Below are 26,111 nucleotides of genomic sequence, written 5' to 3'. Positions count from 1 at the left end.
GGTGTGGAGATTAGGCACTATAACAACAATAGACACAAGCTGAGGTTGACGGTGTCTGTTGCACTATTGTCTGTTTAAGGCAACACTTGAGCTTAGTTTAGCATTGAGAGTAAAAACAGGCAAGAGGGTCCAACTGCAGACCACTAATTAAGAGAGCAGGGTCCCCAGTCGTTAGGAGCTGTTTTAGCAGCCTTTTTTCAAATCTGTTATTTTACCAGATTTGAAAATGGTCACTCTTCTCTGTGCAAGACTTTAAGTAGTGCTAACATAAAGTAAAAAGCTAGCTAAATATAAAACAACAGCTAGCCTGGTTAGCCTCGTCATCGCCATCACCATGCCAGGCTGCCGGCAAAGGCTCCAGAAGGTCGCTGCTCCAGGCCAAGAAATAGTTCAACCTCCGTAAAACCACAACCTGTTCTACTATCTAAAAACGAGATATAACTTAATCAGCTTTAGAGGTGCTGGTAGGCAGATTTTGTCACCTTTGGACAGACCAAGGCAAACTTTTTCTTTTGCTGTTATCAATCTTTATGCTAAGCTAAGTCGGTTCTGTATTTTAATAATCCTTCCTAGAGACTTCTGTATGAAAGTGACAGTGGGTGTGTGATTTCTGAAGGTTGTGTTCAGACGATCATTTCAATATCAGAAAGTCCAGCTGTTGTGGGATGACATTGAAGCCTTTGTCATGCTGATCCGGCTGGGCAGACTCTCACTCTGTGCTCCAAAAGTGTGTTTCAGTCGCCGTTTGTTGCAAGTCTTTCACCTCAAGTACTCGCTAAGACTTTGCATTTCTGAGAAAACTTTTATATGTAAAAAAAAATACTGCTTCTCCTCGTGTCGTGTTTCCCGTCGTTTGTCATAATCTCCTCATCCCTTTCGTGTTACCCTAATTTGCATCAGCACTCGCACAACAAGGCGCCTGCCACAGTTACGTGCACGTGTGTTTGTTTCCTGCTTTGTCAGGATCGACGGTGTGATGCGCACCATGAACACGGAGAAGCTGATCAAGACGCTGCCCATCATTCAGAACCAGCTGGATGCTCTGCTGGATTTCCAGGTACTAAGCGTGTGTGCGTGCGCGTGTTTTGCGTACTTGCATGTCAAAGTTGTGGTCGATTCGCTTTCCAATCAAAATGTAAATTGAAACAAAAGTTTGAAACCTTTCTTTATTGATGGAATATAAGAGGCATTTTATGGCAACAGATTTCGACTTTTAGCGCGTGTGTGCGTGTGTGTGTGTGTGTGTGTGTGTGCGCGCGCGCGTGCGTGTGTGTGTGCGTGTACAGAAGGGAGAAAGGGGATTGGGTGGGGATTTGCAGAAATTGGCGGGTGCATTGTGGTTTGTGTCAGCGAGCTTCAAAGAGCGATAAAAATGGATGGTGAAGTTTCTCATTGGCATTCATGTGTTTGTGTGTGCGTGCTGCTTGTGAGTCTGTGCGTGCGCGTGCGTGTGTGTCTGTACATGATGTATTTTTCCCACCTGAACTAAATTGACAGTCAACACTCTGTGTTGATGTGTTTGCTTATACCAAGTGCAGCAATTTGAGAGAAAAGATGTTTGTGGATGCCTGAAAGAGATATTTTCTTCTTCTTTCTTTCTTTCTTTCTTATGAAAAGACGTGATAAAGATGTCTCCTTTACCTCCTCCCTCTCTCTCTCTCTCTCTCTCTCTTTCTCCCCCTTTCTGCCTCTCTCTCTCTACCTCTCATCTCTCCAGGCCAACCCTAATGAGCTGACCAACGGAGTGATCAACTCAGCCTTCATGCTGCTCTTCAAAGACTCCATAAGGCTGTTTGCGGCTTACAATGAGGGGGTCATCAACCTATTGGGTAACACACACACACACACACACACACACACACACACACACACACACACACACACGAAAACACACACACAGACACACGCACACACACTCCTCGGATAAACACAGCCCACAGTGACTGATGCACATTCTCCTGCATGTGTGAAAATGACACACACACACACACACACACACACACACACTCAGCTCCGGCTGATATGTAACCACGCACACACATATGTGGACACACTCTGGTTGTCACGGCTGTCACGCAGCTGCTGAGTGCTTCTGTTTGTCTCCACTCAATCATGCACTGATCGTTCCTGCTTCCTTCCTTCCCTCCTTCCCTTCCATCCCTCCTTCCTTCCCTCCTTTCCTTTTCCTTTTAAATCTTCGTCCCCTCTCCTGTTTTCATCCTCATCCTCCCTGTAGAGAAATACTTTGACATGAAGAAGAACCAGTGCAAAGACGCTCTGGACATCTACAAGAAATTTCTTTACAGGATGACGAAGCTGTCAGAGTTCCTCAAAGTGGCCGAGGTATATTCACACACTCACACTCACACACACACACACACACACACACACACACACACACACACACACACACACACACACACACACACACACACACACACACACACAGGTGCACACACACGTCAGGGATGAGATTTTTCTCTGGGCTTATTATTTTTTTAAAGAGCAGCTCCTCTTCAAATTCCCTTTCCCACATAATTTCTCATCCGTGCCACATCTCCCCATCACTGACACACATATATTTACACACAGTCAACACGCACACACACACACACACACACACACACACACACACACACACACAGCTGTATTTTCTGCATAAAGCCTCCACGCCGCCACAGTTCTGCTCACACAGCTGCTGTTCTGTGGGCAGACCAGAGTACCTGACTTACCCTCACTGCCCCACATTTGCTTCGCAGACACTTTACACACATACATATATACACACCCAAAATAACCCTAAGATGGAGGATGTGGTTAGGCGCTCCGTTAGGTCCCTCTCCCTCTGCTCCCCACACTCCTCCATCTAATCCTCTCTCCTCCCTCTCGCCCTGACAAAGATGGATACCCTCGTGGCTCTCCTTCGCCCAGCGCCCACAGATCATCCCTCTTTTTCCTCTCCTCTCGCGCCCTCTTCCTCTCCCTCCCTCCCTCCTTTGTTTCAGCAGACTCGAGAATCAGCTGCTGTAACTTCAGCAGAAGAGCTACAGCAGCGGTTCACGTTCGCTACGTTAACGTACTTTCAAGCCAACGCTCCTTTTGTCTGTTATAATTAAGGAGCTCTCTGGATTTATAGACTTCATTTAGGATTTAATTAAAAAAACATGCATTCAATGAAAAAACTAACAATAAGTTGCTCTGTTCTTTTTTCTTTTTTTTTTACGCTGCACGTCTGAAGCATGTCAGGGCTTTTTCAAAGCTTAACTGATCTGGAATCTGTTTCCTAAACATATTCCATCAATCTAGATGATTACCTGGGTGAGGCTGTCTGACGTATTGCTCTTTAGGGGAGATGAAGACTTTAAAATCCAAGCACTCAAAGCACGTGCTGTTGGCACACTCACTGTAATAACATGTATTATGAGCGTAAGTTGACAACTTTCTCAATAGATTTTGCGTCATGGTGCAGGTGAAGAGGCCGCCACATGTAGCCTTTCACTGTATACTGGTAAAGTTGGGCCTTAACAATATGCCGCCTCTTTGCCGTCACTGCGGCCTGGCAGTCGAACGATTTGATAAATCCTTGAAAAGATTCAGTAAAAACTCAAATCAAAGGGTCTAATCGTGAAAAAACAGTCTGTTTATTAACATTTAGATGGACGACTCCCGCATGTACCTGACTGATGAAACTGATTAAATGGTAAACTGTTTGCCAACAAATGGTTAAAGAAACTGTCACGTCAGAGTCAAAATATACAAAAGAGGGACAACCAGCATCTTAGGTCGCTTTCACACCAGAGCTGTTTGATCTCATCCGAACTCTGGTGCGGACCAAACAAGCGACTCTGGTTCCGCCTGGGTTCGGTTCATATGCAGTGTGAAAGCTCACCGGACCAGACGCAGGACCAAATGTACGTAGTGACGCTATACGCAGTGCATACGCATGCTAAAATACAACGTATCTCATCTGTATTTAGAATATAGCTTGATTCTGCATCTCTATTTACAGCTCATTAGTCCTTACGTGAATGTTTACTGTTGCTATGGCAACAAGTGACCGCTGACATTAGCAGTTGCTAGCTAGCTTAGCTCAATTGTCTGAACAACAATAACCCATAAATTCACAGTTTGGCATATTTAAACAAAATCAAATCACAACAGTCACAGTCCTTAAACTCTGAGCTCATCTGTTGTCACATGTTAGTTTGTCAAATTTAGAAAAATAACAGAATCAATCCCTGACGAGCTACGACAGCGTTATAGGAACAGTTGCGTTCACTGTTGTTTTTCCGGGCCGGGAGGGAAGGATTTCCCCTCCTACTTTGTTCAATCAACGAGCGCCGCTTTCAACCACGTGATGCTGCTCAGAAAGTTCGGTGCACTTTAGAAATCGCAGTGAAAGCAGAACCGAAACAAGTGATAAATGCAACAATGTTGCGACTTTCAGCTCCCCAGTCGAACGGAGTCCACTTGGTCAGGTTTGAAAACGACGTTAAGGTTTAAATGCATGTTTAAAAAAACAGCTCTACCTTGAAACAATAGTCCTCTTATAACACTTTAACAGTGTCATTCTGATTTTGTCACAGTAGGAAAAGCACAGGTGTTAATGATAACATGAACAATGGCTCTGCTTTATTCAAGCCTCCCAGTTAGCTGTGACAGTGACCAGGACCCTGAAGCAGCTAAATGGACCTCAGCCATCATTCAGTTTATTATTTGGACCTGTGCTTTTTCTGTGGCGACCCAGCTATTATATTGTCAAATATTTGGCCAGTTAGTTCTTCACCTTTTCTTCCCACGTCCTAATTACACCTTCCTTTAATCCCTGGGCTGTCACTTTTGGGTTAAATAAAGCTGCTGTTTAGATTTTGTTTGCCCATTTTAACATCACATATGACAATTTTAGGGATATTTGGCCTCTTAAAAGCAGTGAGTGTGCTCTCTAATCAACCGTTATTCACATTTTCTGCCGATAAATGACAATAAAGGTGTGTTCAACAGCTGTTCAGGAAGCAAAACAAGGTCGTGCTGATGATCATTAAAGCGTCCCGGACTTAATGTTCTTTATCTGTGTCCTGAAAAGTCCACATGTCCACGCAGATGTTATCTGTCCCAGCTGTAAACTGTTTCTGGAGGTGTTCTGGCGTTGTTATAAATGTGTTGAGTGATGTCACCTCATTACGCACCAGTCGCCACGCCCCCTCTCCCTCATTGGTCAGACATACTTATCACTGTCCAATCATCATCATTCACTGTGCGGATCGGCTGGTTCGTCAGCCAATCCGGTCGTCGCAGACTTTTTCTTGTTTATTTCTGTTGTCGTTTATGTTGACGCTGCCACTGCATGAAGTAATGACTCCCCTCTTTTTTTTTCTTTTTCTCATCTTGTTTATTTCTCACGAATGGATCCTGCCTTCCTCCTTGTTTTGTTTTGTTTTTTTCTTCTACATTTTATCCCACCTACCTTTTTCCCCTTTCCTTTTGTTGATTTGTTCGTTTTTTGACGACAGCAAGTTGGAATAGATCAGGGTGACATCCCAGATCTCTCACAGGTCAGTGTACATCTCACCTTCCACTTCCTCTCCTGATTCTCACCCCTTCTTTCTGGCTTTCCTTCAACACCTCACGTGGTTTCGTTGCTCCCTCTGTGCTTTCATCCATCGACGCACACCTTAATTCACCCCCTACATATACCTGTTTCCCCCCTTTACCACTTGTTCACACATCTTCTCTCCTTCACTCACCACCCACAGGTTTTTATTTCAAACAGCCATCTTGTCTAACCTGATCTGAGTCGAGGCAACTCCCCTCTGGTTTGATTGATTTCCTGCTTTGTCTCTCACTTCTAAATGCTCACTATAGATCCAAGAGCAGGCTGAGGTGTGTTAAGTTGGCCTGCTCAAACACTGTGCCATCAGCAGGCCCGCTGCAGGTTTCATCACGTGGATTTGAAACCCAGAGCAGCTGCGAACAATGAGCTCAGACCTTCAGCTACAGAAATACCGATAATTGCAACAACAAAGGGCTTAAACAAGACAGCGATGCCAGAAGGGAATAGACTGCATGGTTTCTGTTTTTAATCGTCAAGGATGGAGTTTTATTCAATTGTGAATTCAGAGGAATCACCTCAAGCATGGTTTTCCTCCTCCTAATGCTTTATGGGAGGTCTGCTCAGGCTGGCACGCATCAGGCTTAAGAACTGAAAGATTTAATACATGAATTTAAAATTTAGCTCATCTCATTTGCAGATCTGTTTGTCTTATCACAGTGTTAAAATAAAATGAAATAATAGTTTTATTGCTGCCGGTGAAGTTAATTAGTGGATTAATAGATTAATGAACGGGCACCAATAAAGCTGCAGCTAATGATTATTTTCACCATCAGTCAAGCTGTTGATCATTGTCTCATTCATCGTTCGATCTGTAAAATGTCAGAAATGGTGAAAAAATGTCCACAATTTCCTGAAATCCAAAGTCTTTAAATGTCTTGTTTTGTTCAACCAACACTGCAAAACTCACATATTTAGTGTTTTTGCTTTTAAAACAATTGATCAATCATATACAAAAAAAACTTTTCCAAACATAATTTTAGCTGTAATAAACAATCTTGTCAGGCAGTTGGTAATTTTAAGCGATTCATTCAGCACAAAAGGCCAAACATTGTAGACTTAGATGGTTTCTTTATTGACCCCAATTTGGGAATTTAGTTTGTTGCAGTAACAAGCTTTAACAGCTTTAATTTTTAATGCCAAAAAAGAGAGCAAAGTTCAGTTTGGAGTGTCAGGAGGATGCCCTGGGTTTAGGTATCGGAATCAGGAATCCTGACGAATAACCGGCTGATTTATCAATACTGAAAATAATCCTTGGTTGCAGCTTCAGGTCGTTTGGCACATTCTGGTATCGAAAAGTTGCCTCGTAGGTGCCTTTCTGCCTCAATAAATCTTTACAGAGAATGCCCACACACAGATACAGCAAACTTTCCGCAGCCTCGGCGGAGCGTGGACGCGCTCCTAAAGCAATGATTACAGAGTGTGAAGCTGGAAGTCGACGGCATGTGGACTGACTGTGGGTGTTGAACTGACGGTCGTTAAATAGACGTTTTCTTCTCCCTCGTCTGTCGCAGAAAACAAAAGGATCATACATTGTAGGTGGTGGGTTGCATACTGTACTGCTTACCCCTCCCCAGCCTGCTAACCCCCCCCCCTCCCCTGCATGAACATGCTATATGCTCATGTATGTGTGTGTGAAAGCATACACACTTAGACCTCGTGCACTCTCGGGCATGCTCTTCCTTTTTATTCCCAGTGTGGAGCGATATGGTGTTGACTGAGAGCAATGTGTGTGTGTGTGTGTGTGTGTGTGTGTGTAGGCCTCAGGTGGATTGCTTGTAGCTCACACACACACACACACACACACACACACACACACCAGGCTGCACACACAGAGCTCTGGCACGACAAGCAAAAGGCCATGAAACCTCATGAATAGAAAATGAGGCTTCACCCCTCCGCCCCTCCGTCTTCATCTGCATGAAAGAATCCCTCCGCCGGGTTTCGACTCCCTCATCTGAATTCCACCTTCCTGCTTAGATGTTGTTTATTTCACATTTGTCATGCACAACATCATTGCTTCAGCATGCACGGCGGAGGCGCTTTAGTCGCGAATTAGCCGAGCATTACTGCGTGATCACTGGGGAAAAAAAAAGAGGAGAGAGGGGGGATTCTCTCGTCTCTTATTTTTCGGTGAAGACCTTTTTCTGCGTCTCGCCGCCGTCCAAAGTTATCGCCAAACATCCTCAGATGAAAGCGAGGCGCCTTCGCTGCGTGTGAAGAGGAATTCAGTCAAGAGGAGAGGAGACACCCTGTGGAGTGTGTATGTTTGTGTGTCAGAGCTAATATTGACCAGACACACACGAGCTCTTCCCTTCGCCCATTCAGACGCGCTGACAGTTAAAGATGGTCTCCCTCTCGTGTGCGAGTCGCTGTTTCTTTAACAACCAGGCAACAGTTTGGCAAGAGCCCACCGTCTAGCCCGCCGCAGAGGGCTCACGAGCCAGAACACTCCCAAATGTGTGTGTGCTTGCGTGCGTGTCTGCAGCCCTACTGACAGCACACTTTGCATTCTTGCGGATGGAGAGACAGACATGACGTTGTCAGATTTTCTCAGTGGAAGAATTTCCTCTCCTCTCGTCAGCCAAAAGAGAGCCGAACTGCTTCTTTTCCTGAGCGTTAAGGTGGAAGAGAGCGGCCGATTGTACACTTAATAATGCAGTTCTCTCCTTGCTTTTGTTTGCCGTGTTTGTGGAGCATTAATGAGGCACCTAACGAGCGCCGAAGACATGCTGTTGTGCAATGTGAACAATTGGAGCTGAGCTTGAATTTGCAGCTGAATTGTGTTTTCTGTAGTAGCGTAGCAACAATCCCCAAGTAACCTGCTCGCTAACTTGCTCTCCAGAGCGGTCGAGCTTGAGTTTAGTGCAGCTGCCTTTTGTCATCTTACAACAAAGAGCATTTTAGAGACTCTTGGCCTCACTCTTTTCTCTGGACAAGTCAGAGAATGTGAAAAACCCCCAAAAGATTAGGGTTTAATCTCAATCCCCAGGTGGGATCCACGTGCAGAGATTTGGCTAAACTAGAGCAGAGGTGTGCTGACGAGGTGCGTCCCGGCACTCATTCTGCGAGTATGACAGGACCTCACGGTGCGAGGGGACACCGCAAGATAAGCGAGACAAAGAGGCGAGACGCGGCGAAGGAAGCTGAATTGGAGAAACGGACGAAGCGGCGCAGAGTTGTCGCCCTCTGCTCGTGGAGTCCGGAGCAGAAGTGGCGCGACCTCCTCGGCCCTCCACCTTTTCCCTCGCTCTTTGTTTCTCAGCCTCCTCCTTTGTTCTCCCTCCGCTTTGATTCTCCTGCTAACAGTGCGAGTGTTTGCTGCATGTTGCCATGGCTATTCTTGGAGCCTGATGCACTCTGTTACCTTCCTGTGAGACCAGCTAACTCTGGGTGCCGTGCTGGTGTGTGTTACAGTATGTGTGGGCGGGCCTTTTTTGTGCATATGAGAGAGACAGAAAGTGAGGAAGAATTCTTACAAAGTTGAGATGATTGCTGAGTTTCTTTCCCTTTTCTTGCGCTTATGCTGTCCTTCAGGCCCCCAGCAGCCTCCTGGAGGCTTTAGAGCAGCACCTGGCCTCTCTGGAGGGCAAGAAGACCAAGGAGCTGAATGCAGACACCAGGTAGACATCTTAATCGCCTGCCAGTTGCGTCAGCCGTTCTTGAAGCACATCACACAAGTGTTTAAATGTGTCTCGCAGAGCGTCCACCCTGTCCAGCGCCGTCTCATCTCTGTCCACCACCGGCATGTCCTTCAGCCGCATGGACGAGAAGGAGAAGCAGCAGGCCTTGGAGGAGGAGCAGGCCAGACTGCAGGCTCTTAAGGTAACAGATTTTATACTTTTCTACCAAATCACCTCTGACTCAGGGGGTCAGACTGAGTGCTGTAGCAGCAGAAATGCCGGCAGCAGGAGGTCTAATAGTTACTGCTCTCGCCCTTTCCTCCCCTCTTACTCACATTCAAGCTGCTCTCAGCTGCTGCACAAGTCCTACATGTAACAGGATTTATGAGTGATGCATTTTTGGTTTATTTACAGCTGGTATTAACATGTGATCTGTATCTGGATGCAAGTGCTGACCTTTGCCTGCCATTGTTACGTCCGCCCGCCATTTTACTTCCATCAAACTACTCGCAAATGGCGCAGCTTATTGTGCAGATGTGGGCTATTACTTTTGGCACATGAAGCTTATTGCAGTGCTTTTATTTGAATGCTTGAATATCATGATTTGGACGTGCGAGAGGCACGATTCAGTCCGAACCTGCTCGGCTTTGAAAGGCCTCCGCTGCGACGTACATGCAGCCACAGAGTCTGTTCAAACTCAGAAACATTCACAGAGTCTTTGAACTTTCAAGGTTGTAATCTGTGTCTTGATAAATGTTAGTTTTGGAGCAATTTGAGTCAAAAATGACCTTTTTACAGCCGTTTTGAGACTCCATTAGTGTCATGTGATCAGCTGGATTGTGGAGCGGTGGTTTTTCGAGACCACAGAAGAATTCTCAGATGCTGTCAGCCCCACATTTTTAACTCTGGGAGCGCATATAAAACCTTCAAGTGCAGCCTCGTCTCTCCCAGAATATGCAGCAAACATCTTTCCCACAGGAGCGTTCGCTCTTAAGGTCTAAACCTGACGAGCACAAACCAAGTTTAAACATTGTGTACGTGCCGTTCATACAGTCATTGCTGCTTAGAGCTCTTCTGCTGCTGACTTAATCTGCTTTAAGTTTGCCTTTCTTCAACTTGCTTCCCCTTAACACAGTCTAACTGAGCACAGCTGACAGCTTTATTCAGTGGGCAGTTATGCTTTTTTTCAATAAAATGTGAACCTGTAATGGCTTTGTTTTTTAACCTCTGTGTGATAATGATATGTAATGACCACCATTTGGGTTTACATCTGGTATCGATAAGGATTGTAATTATCTCCTTTCTGCTTGCATATTTTTAAATCACTCCTGGTGAGCGAAGACTTGCTAGCTGCTGCTAGCTTTTGCAAGTGTTGCTTAAGCTAACAGGAAGAAGGGGAGTTAAGTGACTTTCTGGGGGAATTTGTTCTTTTTCTTATGAATGCTGCACCGTTCACACCTGGCTGACATCCAATCACAGTGCAGGCCAGAACTGGTCTGCGTGATTCAGACAAAGCATTAGAAGATCACTCCACCAGTTTAGCATTGCACTGACATTACCCACAATCCTGCTCGACTGCAGACATTTCATTTGGAGATTCAGGTGTGTCATGCTAGCAGTGGCTGTGTCCTTGTGACTCTGCGCCTTCAGACCAAACCCATGCTGACTCAAGTGACATCACACGAGGAAATTTATCAGAGTTTGTGCAGCTCCCTCTGGAGACTCAGCAGGCTTTATGTAGCTTAGTACTGCACAACACCTGTAAACACCTGACTTACATGCATTTAATCAGTGCATTCAACATGTGTTCTTCCTCTTGCAGAAAGGAAATCTACATACAGAGAACATGTTCTTAAACACCACATCCAGTGTAGTATTTAATTAAAAAAGGAAAATGTTCCTCCACTCCCACGTTGCCGTTGTTAACTCTATAAACCCGTTATATAATGAGCAGCAGTCACCTTCAGGCTCAGTGTTTGCATGCAGGGATTTGATCTCAGATCTTTAAATTTAATCACAAAAATCTGCTCAAAATGACAAGTGTAACTGCACTCATTGCCCTAGATTTAAGACCGTGCTGGGACTGTATTCGCAGAGCCACAATAAACTTCAAATCTGCAGCAGCTACATAACACTTGAGCCCCGACGAATGGCACGAATTGACAGGAAATACACACAGTCTATGGACGGTGGTGCACTTTGCGGTGCTGTGGAAATCAGATTTTGTTGTTGCTGAAGACTGCTGATGGATCGTCCAGCAACTTCGCTGTGGTGTGAGTGCTGAACTCCAGCTGAGGATAAAGGCCAAGAGTCTCAGTGGCGAGCAGAGCGGTAGAAAAGTCAAGTGTAAAATGTGTTGACATTTCTTGCTCCAGCCCTGGGATTCCTGCCTTACAGCAAGCTGTAATTGAGTAAGAGCAGTGAAGCTACAAGACAGTCACACAGTGGTCTGAGTGTGTGCACGCGGGAGTGCATGTTAAGCACGCTCACACTCTGGCAGAGAAGATGCAGTGTGTGTCCAGTATCTCTGTGAGCTTTGCTGATCTGTGTGTGTGTGTGTGTGTGTGAAGCATGTGTATCTCCTTGCAGATTAGGCGCTGTATGTGCTGCCAGTGTGTCTTTGTGTGTTTGTTTGTGCGCACGGCTGATTGGATTTTAGCACGCTGTTTACTTTGTGCCCTTGGTTGCCCTGTTTCTGCCAAGGTCCGCTGATTACCTCTGGGCTTAGTTAGAACGGAGAGGGAAGACAAAGCGAGCGAGAACGTAACAGAGTAAGAAACAGAGCGAGAGAGCCGAGGTGAGCAGGGGTCGTCCAAATACTCCATTCCAGCTGTCTGCGTGCTCTGGTGTCCATATGGACCCGACACACACGTACACACTCGTACAAAAACACTTACACACTCAGCTACTGTCCAGCTGGGGCCTCAGCCCAAACAATAACAGCCTTTCCCATTTGTTCCTCGCTACGCTGTCAGAATATGAATGAAGAGGACTCTGCCCGGCTGAGGATGGTACAGCGGGAGGTTCTGTTTATGAATCAGCTCAAAGTCCAAATTCCTTCAAAGGTGGACTGGGCTGTGTAAGCAGATGCATGTAAAATAGACAAAGGCACTGTGAGAGCAGCGTTTCCATTCCCACTGCGGCAATCCGTCTTAAAAACCTGCACCTTTGTTGCACCGTGAATTGCTTTCCATGTCTACCAAACATTGCATATTCTGTTTTAAAAGACAGGAAAAACTGTCGCTACTTCCCAGTATATGTTCCCACATGGTAACGCACAAATGTATTGATCCCCGTGGAGATATTAGGTCATCGCCGCAGCACAAGTAATAAGATCCAGTGGGAAATACAGGCAGATGGAATATAAGCACAAGAAATAAGCAATAAAACAGCAAGAGTGATAAAATCAGTCAATAAAGCAGTGCAGTTTGAAGCAGTCTCTTACAGGGCTCTGCAAAAACAGTGCTTTCACATAATGTGAAAATTTGTTGTCATATAGCATCATCTTAAGCTGCAGAGTGACAGGAAGTTGGTCACAGTCAGATTACCAGCGTGCACCAAACTAACCCTGAAGCAAACTGTTCAAATTCATGCAAGAAATGAAAGTCTGGAGGAGTCAGGGAGATTTTTATACCTGCAAACGCGTAGGAGCACCTTCAAAGCGCTGCAGTGCCGATCTGGGATCAGCTGGTAAAATAAGTCTGGGTGGTTCCGCCGCGTTATCCAGGTGGGTTTCTGACCTGAGTGCAGCCTGAGATGAATGTTAACTGACCGTCACGCACGTATGAGCAGTTTCTTTCCACTGTTTGTGCTAAATCAAAGTGACTGTAAGCACCGTCACATCAGGCCTCATCTCCAGGAATCACACGGAAACAATGCAGTTTGTTCCAGGGAAGCGATGCGTGTGTTTGACACTTCAGCCTAAGCAGCGGCTAGACCTCGCCGATGTTTGTGTATCTGCCACCGGAGAGGACAGTAGTCCACGTCTCAGCTGCACCTGGGTCTCAGCAGGACAGGGTCAGATTCGCTTGGAGAGGCTGATTTGGCATCGCAACAAAACAGAGCTGGAGAGTTTCTAAGCCACTAGAAACCGACATAATTAGCTTCAAAGCGCTTTAAACTAATCGTCTTTATATAGTCTATGCTGAATCCCACACTACCAGGCAGCCCTGGCAGGCAAGAGCAGGCAATAAACTTGACTTAAGAATTCAGTTGGACGCAGGCCTGGGCTTAGTCTTAAATCTAAAGCCAAGAACTATCTGAATATCACCAAAGCACACAGATATTAACTTCTGCCTTTATGTTTTCGCTCATAATGACTCAATATCGGGCTCTTGCTCTTAAGACAAGAAGTTAAATGAGGGCAGCTGGATGAGGTTTTGAGGTGTCGTTTCCTCTCTGAGAAAACACTGATGTGTACTGAAAAGTGTGTATGTATGTGCAAGAAAATGTGCTCGTCATTGTCCGGGATTTGAGTTTACTGGAAACAAATCTCTTATTCATTTCCAATGGGAAATGACTGTTGAACCATCGTCTTCCTGATCACATTGTGTGGTGGGGTGTGTGTGTGTTTTGTCTTTATATCCTGGGGAGAGCTTTAAACTGACTGTACGCCGACCGACGGGGACCTTCAGGGTCGAGGTTAAGGTTTGGCGAAGCGTCAGGGTGAGGTGCTCAGTTGTGACGGTTAAGGTTTGTGTCGGGGGGGAAGGAAGCGCGTGAGATCGAATACTAACATGAGCGTGTGTGTCTTCCAGGACCAGCGTCTGAAGGAGATCAACATGCAGACTCCGCCCTCTGCCTCCCCCAGCAGCCAGTCGATAGGCAGCGCCAACAACAACCACATCAACCAAACCCCAGAGTTGTTCACCTCCGCGCTGTCTGCCAACAGGTGCGTTAGCCTGAATGTTTGACTCCATAAACAGTTAAATGTTCACCTTTTTAAACCTGCGCAAAGGTGTAACCTCACTGCTGGATGCCACTAAATCCTACACACTCGACCTGCAAGTCCTCTACATTTGAGGTCTTGAATAATGAGCACAGATAGACAGAGTGTTGAATGCCTTTATGTACCTTTAAGACGCTCAGTTTGCATTAGGAGTGACTCATTAACGCAGCTCTGTTGTCAGAGTGGACAATGAAACAGGCCGATATCAGTAAGATGAGATCACACACAGTGACGGTGGATTATTGCGCACTTGCTTTATTTCCTGTGAGTCCCTCGAGCACGTGAAGGCATCTGAATCCAGCACGGGAATGGCGGACCCCACCTTTAACAGTGAAAACTACCACACACACACAGCTGAAGATAAAAGACAATAAAGTGTGTGTTTCGATAAAGCAGAACAGTTAAAGCAATAAAAGCAAACAAGAATCAGACATTATTAGTTCATCTGTTCATTCTGCTGTTTTAGTTGGCTGTTTTTAATGTAAAGTACTGCTTTTGTATGAGATGGATGAATTGAAGTGAACTATGATTGGCTGAAATTATTCAACAACCTTTCAGCTTTTAAATTTTCTATATGTAAAGTAAGTATGGACTGTTTTCAGCGTCTTCCCCAACAAAGCAAATGCTTGTTTAACAACCCGACTGACTCCAGCTGTTAGAGCTACTCTGTAGGATTATTTATTCTTGGTAATCAGTGCAGAGTTTATACTCCTCTTACATACTGTGCTCTGTGTACTCTGCATACTCGACACGCACACACGCAGTTACACGCTGTGAATTTACTGCTGCTAACTGTGGAAGTTTTCACGGCCCTTCAGAGAGCGAGGATTAATCTTCATCTGTGACAAACATTTGTAGTGGTGACTTCAGTTATTTATGCTCTATTGATTAAATATTAATGTTCCACCTCCATATGTCTTTCCATTCCCCTCTGTTTCATTTCTCTCTGTCCTTCTTCACTCCTCTCCTTTCATACCTTATTCCCTCTCCTTCCTGCTTTCTCTCTTTTTATCTCTCGTTTCTCCTCCCCTTCCTCCTCTCTCTCTTTCTACTCTTTCGCTCCCCAGTGTTCCCAATCTGAACAGTGACCTGTTTGATCTTCAGCCGGCCTTCATCCCTGCTGTGCAGAGCACTCCTTCAATCTCCACCGCCAACAGTGCCTGGGGAGGTACGCTGCCTGCACACCTGCATTTACACATATATGAAGGCGGCGACGGGGGGGGGGGGTCGCAGATTAAGACGCGCACAAACCAATTTATGTCTGAGCAAAATGTCTTCCCTCTGGCCAGTCATTCTCATCCCTGCCCGTCCGTCTGTCGGCCATTCATTTGTCTTTTTATGTAACCCATCCATCCACCCACCATCATCCCCTCCCTGTTCTTCTGAAGCTAATGTTGCGTGACCCAGCTGGTGTCTTGTGTAGAGACACAGTCGAACGAGTTTTGGGTGCAGGTGTTTTCACTGTAAATACTCGCAGTATTTTACAACAGCAAGTCCTGTAACCATGTGTTCGCACTCTGAGCAGCTCAGTAATAAACCAGAGGAGATGTTGGCTGATATTCTGCAACCCTCTCCTCAGTTTGTCAGCGTGGGAAAAAAATGTTCCTGTGGCAGAAATGCTGAGCAGCGATGTTGACTTTCACATATTAGCTTTTCTGCACTGTACAAACCCCCACAAATTCTGAAAAAAGTTGACGTTTCTAGCTCAAAATCGGCTAGCTCGAATCAAGAAGTAGCACAAAGATGCATTTGGAAGCACTGTTTGCGCTGAGTATTAGCAGGCTTTATGACAGAGGATTAAACTGAAGCCATTTGTAAAGAGTGTGGTCAGACTTCAGAGTCAGAGATACTTCTTAGCTCAGATATCAGCCCATTACGCTATCAGCAGCTCTGACATGGGAGCTGAGATAACTGTCCCCTGTGCTTTACTGAAAAATAACACAAAGGGAAGCAGAGTGAACGTCCAAGGCTGTAATCAGCAGAAACACTGATGAAGTGCTGTCAGGCAGTAGAATAAAAGGAATTGGTTGACATTTGGGGAAATGTGCTTTGTTTGCCTGCAAGATAAGATTGACAAGACTCTCCTCAATCTGTCAAATATGAATCTGCAGCCAGCGGCCGGTTAGCCTAGCTTAGCCTAGCCCGGCTCTGTCCAAAGCTAACAGCGTTCACCTCTGAAGCTCTCTAATTAACACGTTCTGTCTCTGAATGTTCAACCTTTACAAAAGCCGAAGTGGAGAGCGAGCAGTTCCCAAGCAACCAGCGTGGACTTTGCTTTTTCATACACATTAAAGAAACAGGTGTGATGTGTTTTTACTGAGCTTTGGACAGGCGCAGGCTAGCTGTGTCCAGCCTCTGCACTGAGCTAAGCTAACAGGCCGCTGGCTGCAGCTCCACACTTAATGGACACGCATGAGAGCGTTATTGATCTTCAGTATCGATGCGCCGCTGTGGCAAAATTCCCAATAAGTTTAAGAGCAATTTACATGGACATGAAGATTCGATTAAAATGGCAATTTCTCATAAAGCACTTTCTATCTGCCGCCTCTGTGAATTGCAGATCATTTTCGTGAATCCCTGTTGTTTCCTGAGGTTGGTTAGAGCATCACATCATGTTTATTCTCAGACATTGTGGTGTTCTGTCTGCCTCGTATTCTTGTTTCGCGGACTCCACATCGAAAACGCTCTCTGAGCCTTGGAGCCCTAATCCCCAACAGGGATGTGGATGAAGACTGAAAAACAAAAGGTGCATCAGTGGGTTTCCTCGTGCACAGGCTTAACTCTCCTCTGAAAGCCTGACATTCCCGACAGCCTGCGCAGCCTAAGCAACAACAATGGCAGTACGCTGGAGACCGTAATGTCCGTGTTCCCAATCTAATGGGATTAGTTTAGCGGGAGGTGGTGGGATCCTTACCACAGCAAAGCCATGATTTCCCTCCAGGCTGAATCACAATCTGATGTATATGTGTGCAGTTATTTCAGAGCTGTGTGAGATAAAGCCAGTCCAGCAGTTCTCTCGTGCACCCAAACAGGCTTTTAATCGGTCATATTTAACTGCATCCCTCAGGAATGGAGAGCCAGCCTCTGCAGCAGACCGCCGCGGCCATGACTGTAGATTTCGATGCTGTGTTTGGGAATAAGGCCACGCCCAGTAACAACGGCTCACAACCTGCAGCTGGTAAAGCCCGCTCTGTCTGACTGTCCAGACAGGGCCCGACTGACGCCTCAAACCTTTTGGCTTTTCTGGCAGCGCAAGCGTAGCATTCGACTAACCCTCTGACTCGTTCCAGCAGCTTGTGGTTGGGTGGGTGTGTGTAACTTTTTTAGCATCGCCTGTTGTTTGACATAATTGCCTCTAACACTGTAATGGCAGCAGCTCTAAGTCTCGCAACCCAGAATTTAACCTTAAATTCAGGTTGGTTGTCGAGCAGCTATGTGAGTTGAACGCCCCTGAAGACTTTCTTTCAAAGATTATTTCTCTATAATCTGGACAAAGCTCTATCTGCCTCTTCAGGGCTGTGTGTGCGTGGTTTGATCGAGTTTGATTGACAGCATACACTAACAACTCCAAAACTGTGATCAGATTCTGTTTAGATGTTGCTAAACGCTAACTCACCCTCCTGATCTTCCTCAGTATCTCCTCTTCTTTCACGGTTCCTACACGGGTCTGCACTTCCTACAAATATGAGCAGCTAAAAAGATCTTTTCCAGATCGGGAACCTACAGGAAATTAGCTAAATGAACTCATTTCATTATTTTAATGGGATTCCTTTCAGTGTTATCAGTCATCGCTTAATGGCCAACCAAAATCTTTGAATCCTTTGAAGTCTTGAATGGAGCAGACGTGTGTAGGAACCCTCCCTGCAGCCTCTTCAGCTCCTCCTGTTGTGGTTTCTCGCCTGTTATGGTAACAGCTTTAGACTGATGGCTCTTAAGTGTTGCAGGTCGGAGACTTTGGCTCCGAGCCCTCTTATTAGCTTACTTTCTTTTAACCTCTCAGCAACTGACACAATCAATCTCAGTGCTTCTCAACCTCTTCTGGTCTCGAGACGCTCCTGCAAAGCATACAATTTTAAGGCGTGGTGAGTTATCGACCGCTCTGAAGAAGGCACAGCAGATAAGAGTGACTCCCTGCAGAGGTCATCTGAAGTCTGTTTTCATCATGAAGGGAGACAGAATTTCAGAAGGAGACGCAGGAGCTCAGAGGAACTTACAGCGTGGGGCTTTATTTTAAATTCGGTTGAAGAAAAAAGTTTTTATCGTCAATAAATCTTACGAAAAGGCCAAAACCAACCAACCAACCAACCATTAAAAGCACATCAGTGAGCCTCACCGTTGCCCTGGATGACACGTTCCTTCACCACGATGACCGTGGGCACTGTAGCTTTTTCTGTTTTATGTCCGCGCTGCTGTAAATACTCACTAGTACACCAAATGTGTGTTAATCCACGACTGGAAACAGTGCCCGAGAGATACTCCTGTTTGAGTTACGCTAGCTAAAAACTATTTAGCCTTTTTAGGAAGCTAATGGGTTTGGGTCTGACTGCCTCTTAATGGTTTTGGTCTTTTCATTGGATTGTTTTCAATAAGTTTCGAATGTTTCCAGAATTATCTATCATCACGTTTCAGTGTAAAACTTCAGCATCGCCTTTTATCCCACAGTTACCTGTTTTCCTTCGTCACTGATACAACATTTAGCTTGTCTTCATCAAGCTGAGGGCATCTCCACAGCAACACCGCCCGTCAAGCACATTACTGAACGTTTGCCAGGATTAATCAGCCGGCTCTTTGCACGCTGCGCTTATCCCTCACACTCATTGGTATGACTTATCAACGGTATTGTCATACAGAGCTGCATCACATTGTGAGGTATTCCAGTCACGTCGTCGTAATCATTCGGAGTATTAGTTGCATTTGAACTGTAGCGCTGCGTCTCCAAACCTTTGCCGGATCTCTTTCATCTTTCTAACGTATAAAGAGTCCAGAGCGTAGATCCAGTTCAGGGGCTGCCGAGTTCTGGCTCGCTCTAATCTCGTTTAACCCCGTCCGTCTCTCCCGCTCCGCTCAGAGCTCACAGTTGGAGGCTTGTGGCTTCAGCGTGCCGCCTGCTTCTGGCTTTGGGCAGACTAACTTCCTTCTATTAATAGTGCCTGTGTTGAAGCTGCCACTACAACTACCAATACACCATCTGGGCAACTGGCAGCATCCCACAAAAATCCCTGTGTGTGTGTATATGTCTGTGTGTGTGTGTGTGCAGCTACTGTCCTGTGTGTGTGTGTGTCCACGCATTGTCTCGTGCGTCCACGTGCTCTTAGATTTCACTGTTTGTAACCGTGTGTGTCTTCGTCGGCTCGCACGTCGTCTGTCATTTCGCTCCGTCCCATCTGTCTGCTCCTGCTCGTCTGTTTTGTTTGTTGGTGTTCACACCGTTCGACACCCTCCTCCTCCTCCTCCTCCTCCTCCTCCTCCTCCTCCTCCTCCTCCCTCCATTTATTTCATCTCTCTCTGTGTTTGCCTCATCGTCTCCCCATCACACTTCACAAGGCAAGAATCACCCAGGCAACTCCTTTCCATCTGCTCTCCTCCTCCTCCTCTTTTCTCTCCCTCCTTACAATTCACAGTCCTTCCTCCTTCCTCTGCAAAGTCTGTACTCTTCATCCACTCTTAACTGATATCTTATTGTGTTTGTGCACTGATGCACGGAGATTTGGAGCCGCGGTTGCTCCTTTTTTATTTCGAGATTTCATTATTTTTAATGGCAGAGCACAATTCATATTTGTGTTGCCGAAGCTTATTGTTTCCTGTGATTACTTTATAATGTATTCTTACTTATTCATCTGTTTTCTCTTGTCTTTGCTGACAGTCGATTGAGAGCTTATTTATGCCTCTTTGGGATTCTGCGCCTTTTATATCTTACCTCACCTTTGGGTGCAATCTCCCTGTTTTAGTTGCTTTTTTAAGTCAGATTTTAGATTTGCAGATTTCATTCATTTTAATGGGTTTTTTTCTCCTCTGTGTCTCAGCTCATGGGCAAGCTATCAGCAAGCTAATCACACGCTAGCACAGCTGTTTCCTGCCCCTTTCAGACATGCACATTGTGACAGGAATGTAAGATTTCCATCTGTATTGAAGACCATCACATTTACGTGGGATAGTGGGATAAATATATCACTCAGTTATCAAAAGAAGAACAGGTGAAGAGTGTTAGATTTAAGTATTTATGTATTATTTCCTTATTATACTTGGACTAACAAGCTTTATAATGCAGCACAAGATGACTGATGTTTCTATATTTCCATGTCTTCTACATCCATCGGCTGGTGAGGATGCTAAATGGGATCTGTTAGCTTTAGCTTCAGTCTATTAGCACGATATGATATGCATGTAGCCTTCAAGTTCATATTTAAGACCCTTTTTAAAAACGGGGCAGCTGAGAACTTTAAAAAGTTGGCTGGTGTTTAAGCTAACTTTCGCTAGCTACAGCTTTTGCCAAGAGTTTCAAGCAGCAGGCGTTATCTCTGTAACCGGTAAAGGCTTTTCAACCAACTCATGGGGCTAATGTTAGCTTGAATAGCAAGCTAGCAGATGTGAAATTGTTCACCAGTAATACTGTGCACCTCATGTGCTATTTAGTTCATTCTACAGTTTTATTCATAGCATTTTAGCGTACTCAGTTGTATGTGAGTGTGGAGTTTCGGACGGGCCCGCTGTGAGCTGGATGTTTGCTGTGCGAGGACAGAAAGTTTGACTTGTGTGGCAACACGATCCTGGGAGAGTGGAGCTTAGTGACTGGGCGGTTCTCTGCCTGATCACTTTCAATTATTAAATTGAAGAGAAAATATTTTCTCAGAGGGGCTGAACATCCGTCTGCGCTCACGGTGGTCCATAATTAAGGCATCAACAGCGGCCTAAGTTAGAAAAAGCCATCGCTGCTGCAGCCTGTGACATAACTGACTGTGAACACCGTCAGGGACACGTGAATGACAGAAAGCCACGACTTCAACCGGCAGATGAAGCCAGCAATGCTACGTATCCCGTGTCTGAAAGGGGCTTTAGATAATCCAACCTTTTTAAATTTCTGTCACATTTAGTAGTAAGTAGCAGATTTCTCCCTCCGAGTGTTTTGGAATTGAACCCTCGACATGGATTTACTACCTTCCTTCCCTTTGATCTTAAACTCTATTGACTGTCAAATCCTCAGCTGAAACACCTAAGCTAACACTGATAGCATTATCCTCCCAGTTCAATACATCGCTCTCAGTGCTCCCTTCATCACCTTCCTCCTCCTCCTCCTCCTCCCCCCTGTTTTCTTCTTCTTCTCCCTGCCCGGTGGTGTGTGTGATCTACTGAGAGGGCTTGTTTCTTTTTCTCTCCCTCTCCCTCCCCCTTTTTATCTCTTCTGTTGCTCTCTCGGTTCAATTTAATTCATTGGGCCTTCCTGACACGCTGGTTTAATAAACAAAAAATCACCCACGCTGCCAGAGTGGTTTATCACAGTGACAACAATAATGGAAACGCCGACAATGGGAGAGAAATTAGAGTCGAGAGAATTAAAAAGATAGTGGACAAAGCTAGGTTTCCCCCTTGCTCTCTTTTCCACTTTCCTCTTCTTCTTTAACTTCTTCCTCCCTTTCCTCTGCATGCGCGTCCTCCTCTCCCTCTTTTTTCTCTCATCTGCTAAGCTAGCAGGAACAGCGCTCTCTGAATCTCTTGTGTCAGCACCGCTGTCAGACCTACACGCTGCTTCCTAACTAAATATTATTCCTCCCTATTTTTTCCCACCATCAGCTGCCTCGCTTTCTTTTTTCCTTTCTCCTCCTCCTGTGTTTTGCAGGGACGCTACATTTTCGGCGGCCGTCTTGCATTCACATCTCGCTTGTTCTTGTTTCGTGCCTTTGCTAGCTGTCGTCACTTTATTTCTGGTTGTTTTTTTTTATCCAGTAAAGGTTAGTGGATAAAGCGAGGCAACAGTAACGCACAGAGCGAGGTTTATGCTTTCAGTTTTCTCTCTTTTTTTGCTTGTTTTTTCCAGTTCCACTAAATACAGACACAGATAAACACATACATGCACAGTCACACCTCCGGCAGTGTAATAGTGAGCCATTAGCTGAATGAGTGCTGACATGGGAAGTCGTTAACACAGGCGCTTACACACACACGCACGCACGCCAACACAGGAAATTACTCTGTCATTTGCACCTACCGGCCCCTGGACGAACACAATCAGTTTTCACACTGTCACTCGTACACGAACACACATACATGTTCAAAACTAATCACCGTTCGGACTCGGAGTGTATACATGACAGCTCCGAACAGATAAATCAATCAACTGGAACAAGTGCTGCGAGCTACTGAGTCAGGGATTATAGGCTCGCCGCTGATAGAATGAGGCTGCTGCATGACAGTGGAATAAAAAAAAGCCTGGGTAGAGTATATCTGCTTTAAACAGGAATCTCTGTCCATGGAAGTAAATGCTAAAAATGGGGCAGGAGGAATTCAATTAACAGCAGGGCTAGCAGTGAGATTGAGGTTCATATTAAGGATGTACAGCTCAGCAATATTCTCAGATCAAAACCATCCAGCGCCGCTTCATTAAAGCGGCCGAATCGTGGACGGACATTTTTGAAAAGTTTGGAAAATTGGGCTGAAAGTTGAGTCGGCTCTCATTAGATTCAGGATTAAACTCTTTCTCGCGGATACTTGGAAATCAGTTGCTCCTCTTCTGTACCTTCCTCAAGCATGAGCTCTTCCCTCACTCTATATTAAGGTTCTTGCAGCTGCAGTTTGGTTAGTTAACGAGCTGCTCGCTGTTGCTATGTCTTGCTTTGTGCTTTAGCAGTTTTACGGCTGCAGCTTTAACTCTTGAAATCACAGCTCTGTCTCGGGTAGTGTTTCCTGGGGAAGCTGGGAGTCTAAACGTCAGGACAGAGATGCTAACGCTACCCTAAACTCTGACATGTTAGCATCCAGGACTGGCTGCCACACAGTGCATGGGCTAATTGTGAGCAGGGCTCCAAAAAATGGTACAGATAGCTATTGAAATGCGCCTTGCAAGTATTGCTTCCTTCCTTCCTGCTAGCTAGTAGGAAGTTAGCATTTAGCTAACCTACATAAAAGCAGACAAACCTGAATTACACTTAAGCTGCAGTGTTTTTGGCTTTTGGAAAGCTCAGTTTACAGAGTGTCGCTCTTAGTGCGTGTGGAGAAATCCAAAGCTGTGATTGGGTGATTGGGATATTTAATCAGATGTCTGTCTGTACTTCATTTTCTCTGTCTGAGTGGAGCACTAACCTCTATGCGTTCTTCTCTGTCTGCATGACGTTCTTACCAGCCTGCCTTATCCAAAATGCGCTTATTTTACATGTACAAGTTCATTTCTCCTCCAGGTTTCGATGCTCTCGGCGACCTGCTGAAGCCTACGATTCCCACGCACACCGCACCTCCTCCTCCTCCTCAAATGGCCATCCATCCGGGAGGAAAGCTGCTAGCCAACGACCTCGACTCTTCTCTGGCCAACCTCGTGGGCAGTGAGTGTCCAGACTTCACTAGTTACAGCATCTGTTACGATGGATTTCACTGGTTGAGCATTTATGTCATTGACACACATACACACATCTGATCGCTCATATTGATTGAGCATATCACACACTGTTGTATCAAGGCACATCAACATCTGGATGTTACAAACTTGTGAAAGAGATCAAAGATGGAGTAAAATCAGAGAGGAAATGCTGCTTTTCATTCACTCTCATTCATCTCTGACGTCTCTGTGGTTGTGGTTGTCTGTCCTCAGATCTTCAGTTTGGCGGGACCCCAGCCAAGAAGTAAGTGTCTTGAGTTGTGATGATGCCTTTGTGTTGTGCTTGTAGCCTCAGATTTATCCCGCGGTAAAACAAATGCACCTCCCTCTTATACCTTATCTCTGCTGCTGCCAGTCTGCCAACATATAACTTTTACTGCTGAAAGTCAAAATCAGATTTATTATTGAGTATTCAATCGCTTTTAACTGCTCAGGTTTGTGATAAAGTGCTTCTGTAGAGCATTAATGGCAAGATTCACTTTTATGTTTCTGCCGTACTTGCAGTATGGTTAGTCTTTAAAATTCATGATGCGCCTCACAGGGAATATAAAAAATAAAAGAAAGTGAAAAGAAAGAAGAATCTACAAGTAAAAAGAGCAGATGTACTGCGTTTTCTTTCTCCCACAACATGGTTTTTTGGTGTTGTTTGAGAAATTGGCCGCAGGTTGAGCAATGATGGTGTGTTTGTTTTGCTGCTCTGCGCGTCCCTCCGCAGGCCAGAGATGCATTGGAGCCAGCCTGGAGAGAAGAAGCTGACGGGAGGCCAGAACTGGCAGAATAAGACCATGTCGACCACACAGTGGAGCCCGGCGCCCATGGCCCCACAGCCCATGCCTGTACAACATGTGGTGAGGAGACAGAAACACATAATGTGAATGTGGCCCGTGTAGTGCTCCGATCGAATGAGTGATCCATCGAGGTGTCCGAAAGTCCGGCAGAAAAGCCTCAAAGGTTGATGCCAGTTTATTGTGAATTGGATCTTATTTTCAGAGTTGAGGCCGTCGTTCCTATCAGTGATAATGACATCGAATAACAACATCAGTGGCTGAAATTTGGCAGGTCGAGAAACACGAGCGGTCAGATGATGCAGATCAAACGAGATCAAATCAGACTTAATTACCCTCCTGGCTCAGCCTTCACCCTCTGTACTTCCTCTGTGTTATTATTATTGTCAGCACTGTGGATTTGTTCACTATTTTTCCCTCCAAATATACGAGTTCTGAGTAAACTGCCGGCTCGTTTACAGTCTGTCAGCTTGTCTGAATGCTCTGTTTCCTGCCCGTTCAACTTCCTGATGTCTCTGCTCCAAGAAATGATCCAAGAGCTACAGAAAAAAATGAAAAATAAATTGTAAAAGATGAGAATTATCCTCAGCGAGGATCCATCGAGCTGTCTGTAAGTCCTGGAAACATCTTAAAAATGTTTCTTAAAAACGTTTTTAAATGTGTTTAATATATTCTGGCTTCTGACGACGTCGTATTAAAGGAACAGTTTGTTGTTTTGGGAACTGTGCTTATTCACTTTCATGGCGAGAGCTGGGTGAGAAGATCAGTAACACTCTCATGCCTGTCTGTTAAATACGTGGCTGCAGCTGGTTAGCTTAGCTTAGCTTAGCTTAGCACAAAGGCTTGAAACAGGGGGAAACAGCTAGCAACAAAAGACAAAATCCACCTCCCAGCACCTCTAAAGCTCAGTCTAAATCTCATCTATTATGTGTGATTTTACAGGTGTATGCTCGACTATTTCTTGGCTGCAACCAGCAGTCGGCTAGCTTAGCCTAGCTAGCTAACAAAATCTGCCTGCCCGACAAGAGAGTGGCATCGATCTTTCTCAAAACGTCAAACTCTTCCTTTAACAGTGAGAAATCTGCGTCGCTGCACAGAACGCGTCGCTTTTGGCTTCTCTGCCGACTTCAGTTTGTGAGTTTGGATGTTTGAACGTGAAGGAACTTGCAGACGGACCTGAAGTTGTTGTTGTGCACATGCTGAATGCTCGCCTGTGTGCATGTTGTACTTCGTTGTGTCCTGTATTTGGATGCAAGTGCTGGTGTGTGTGTGAGTGTGTGTGTGTGTGTGTGTGTGTTGGTTTGGTGCAGTGTGTAGCTGCCTGTGCATGCTGTGTGTGTGTGTGTGTGTGTGTGTGTGCTGATCTTGGCAGCTCCTGATTGTCCTCCTGATCTCCGGACAGCAGTTTCTGGCTGACGAGGACAAACTGTCACTAACCCTCCACTTCCTCTCTTTCTTCCCCTCCCCCCAATATCTGTCTTTTTTTGCCCTCGCTCTCCTGTTGGCCTTCTTTCCCTCCTCTTCACCTCTGCTCTCGTCCACTCTCATCCCTCCCTTCCCGTCC

General features: G+C 45.5%; 1 protein-coding gene across 6 annotated transcripts in view; it reads left to right on the top strand.

Annotated features, from left to right (window-relative positions):
* The window catches only part of LOC139351361 (phosphatidylinositol-binding clathrin assembly protein), a 75,388-nt gene that overhangs the window by 38,156 nt on the left and 11,121 nt on the right, over positions 1-26,111 (top strand). For 2 of the 6 annotated variants that reach the window (XM_070993217.1, XM_070993214.1), the window contains exons 5-16: positions 964-1,057; positions 1,718-1,829; positions 2,237-2,343; positions 5,511-5,552; positions 9,146-9,231; positions 9,310-9,433; positions 13,989-14,122; positions 15,247-15,347; positions 17,247-17,357; positions 23,569-23,709; positions 23,976-24,006; positions 24,478-24,610. In XM_070993217.1, the coding sequence (XP_070849318.1) occupies positions 964-1,057; positions 1,718-1,829; positions 2,237-2,343; positions 5,511-5,552; positions 9,146-9,231; positions 9,310-9,433; positions 13,989-14,122; positions 15,247-15,347; positions 17,247-17,357; positions 23,569-23,709; positions 23,976-24,006; positions 24,478-24,610 (1,216 nt within the window). Of the gene's footprint in view, positions 1-963; positions 1,058-1,717; positions 1,830-2,236; positions 2,344-5,510; positions 5,553-7,122; positions 7,144-9,145; positions 9,232-9,309; positions 9,434-13,988; positions 14,123-15,246; positions 15,348-17,246; positions 17,358-23,568; positions 23,710-23,975; positions 24,007-24,477; positions 24,611-26,111 lie in introns of all 6 variants that reach the window. The other 4 variants (XM_070993220.1, XM_070993219.1, XM_070993216.1 and 1 more) reach the window with 3 other exon arrangements.

Source organism: Chaetodon trifascialis, chromosome 23, assembly GCF_039877785.1.
Source record: "Chaetodon trifascialis isolate fChaTrf1 chromosome 23, fChaTrf1.hap1, whole genome shotgun sequence".
NCBI classification, from domain to species: Eukaryota; Metazoa; Chordata; class Actinopteri; order Chaetodontiformes; family Chaetodontidae; genus Chaetodon; species Chaetodon trifascialis.
This window is presented reverse-complemented; position numbering and strand designations above follow the sequence as displayed.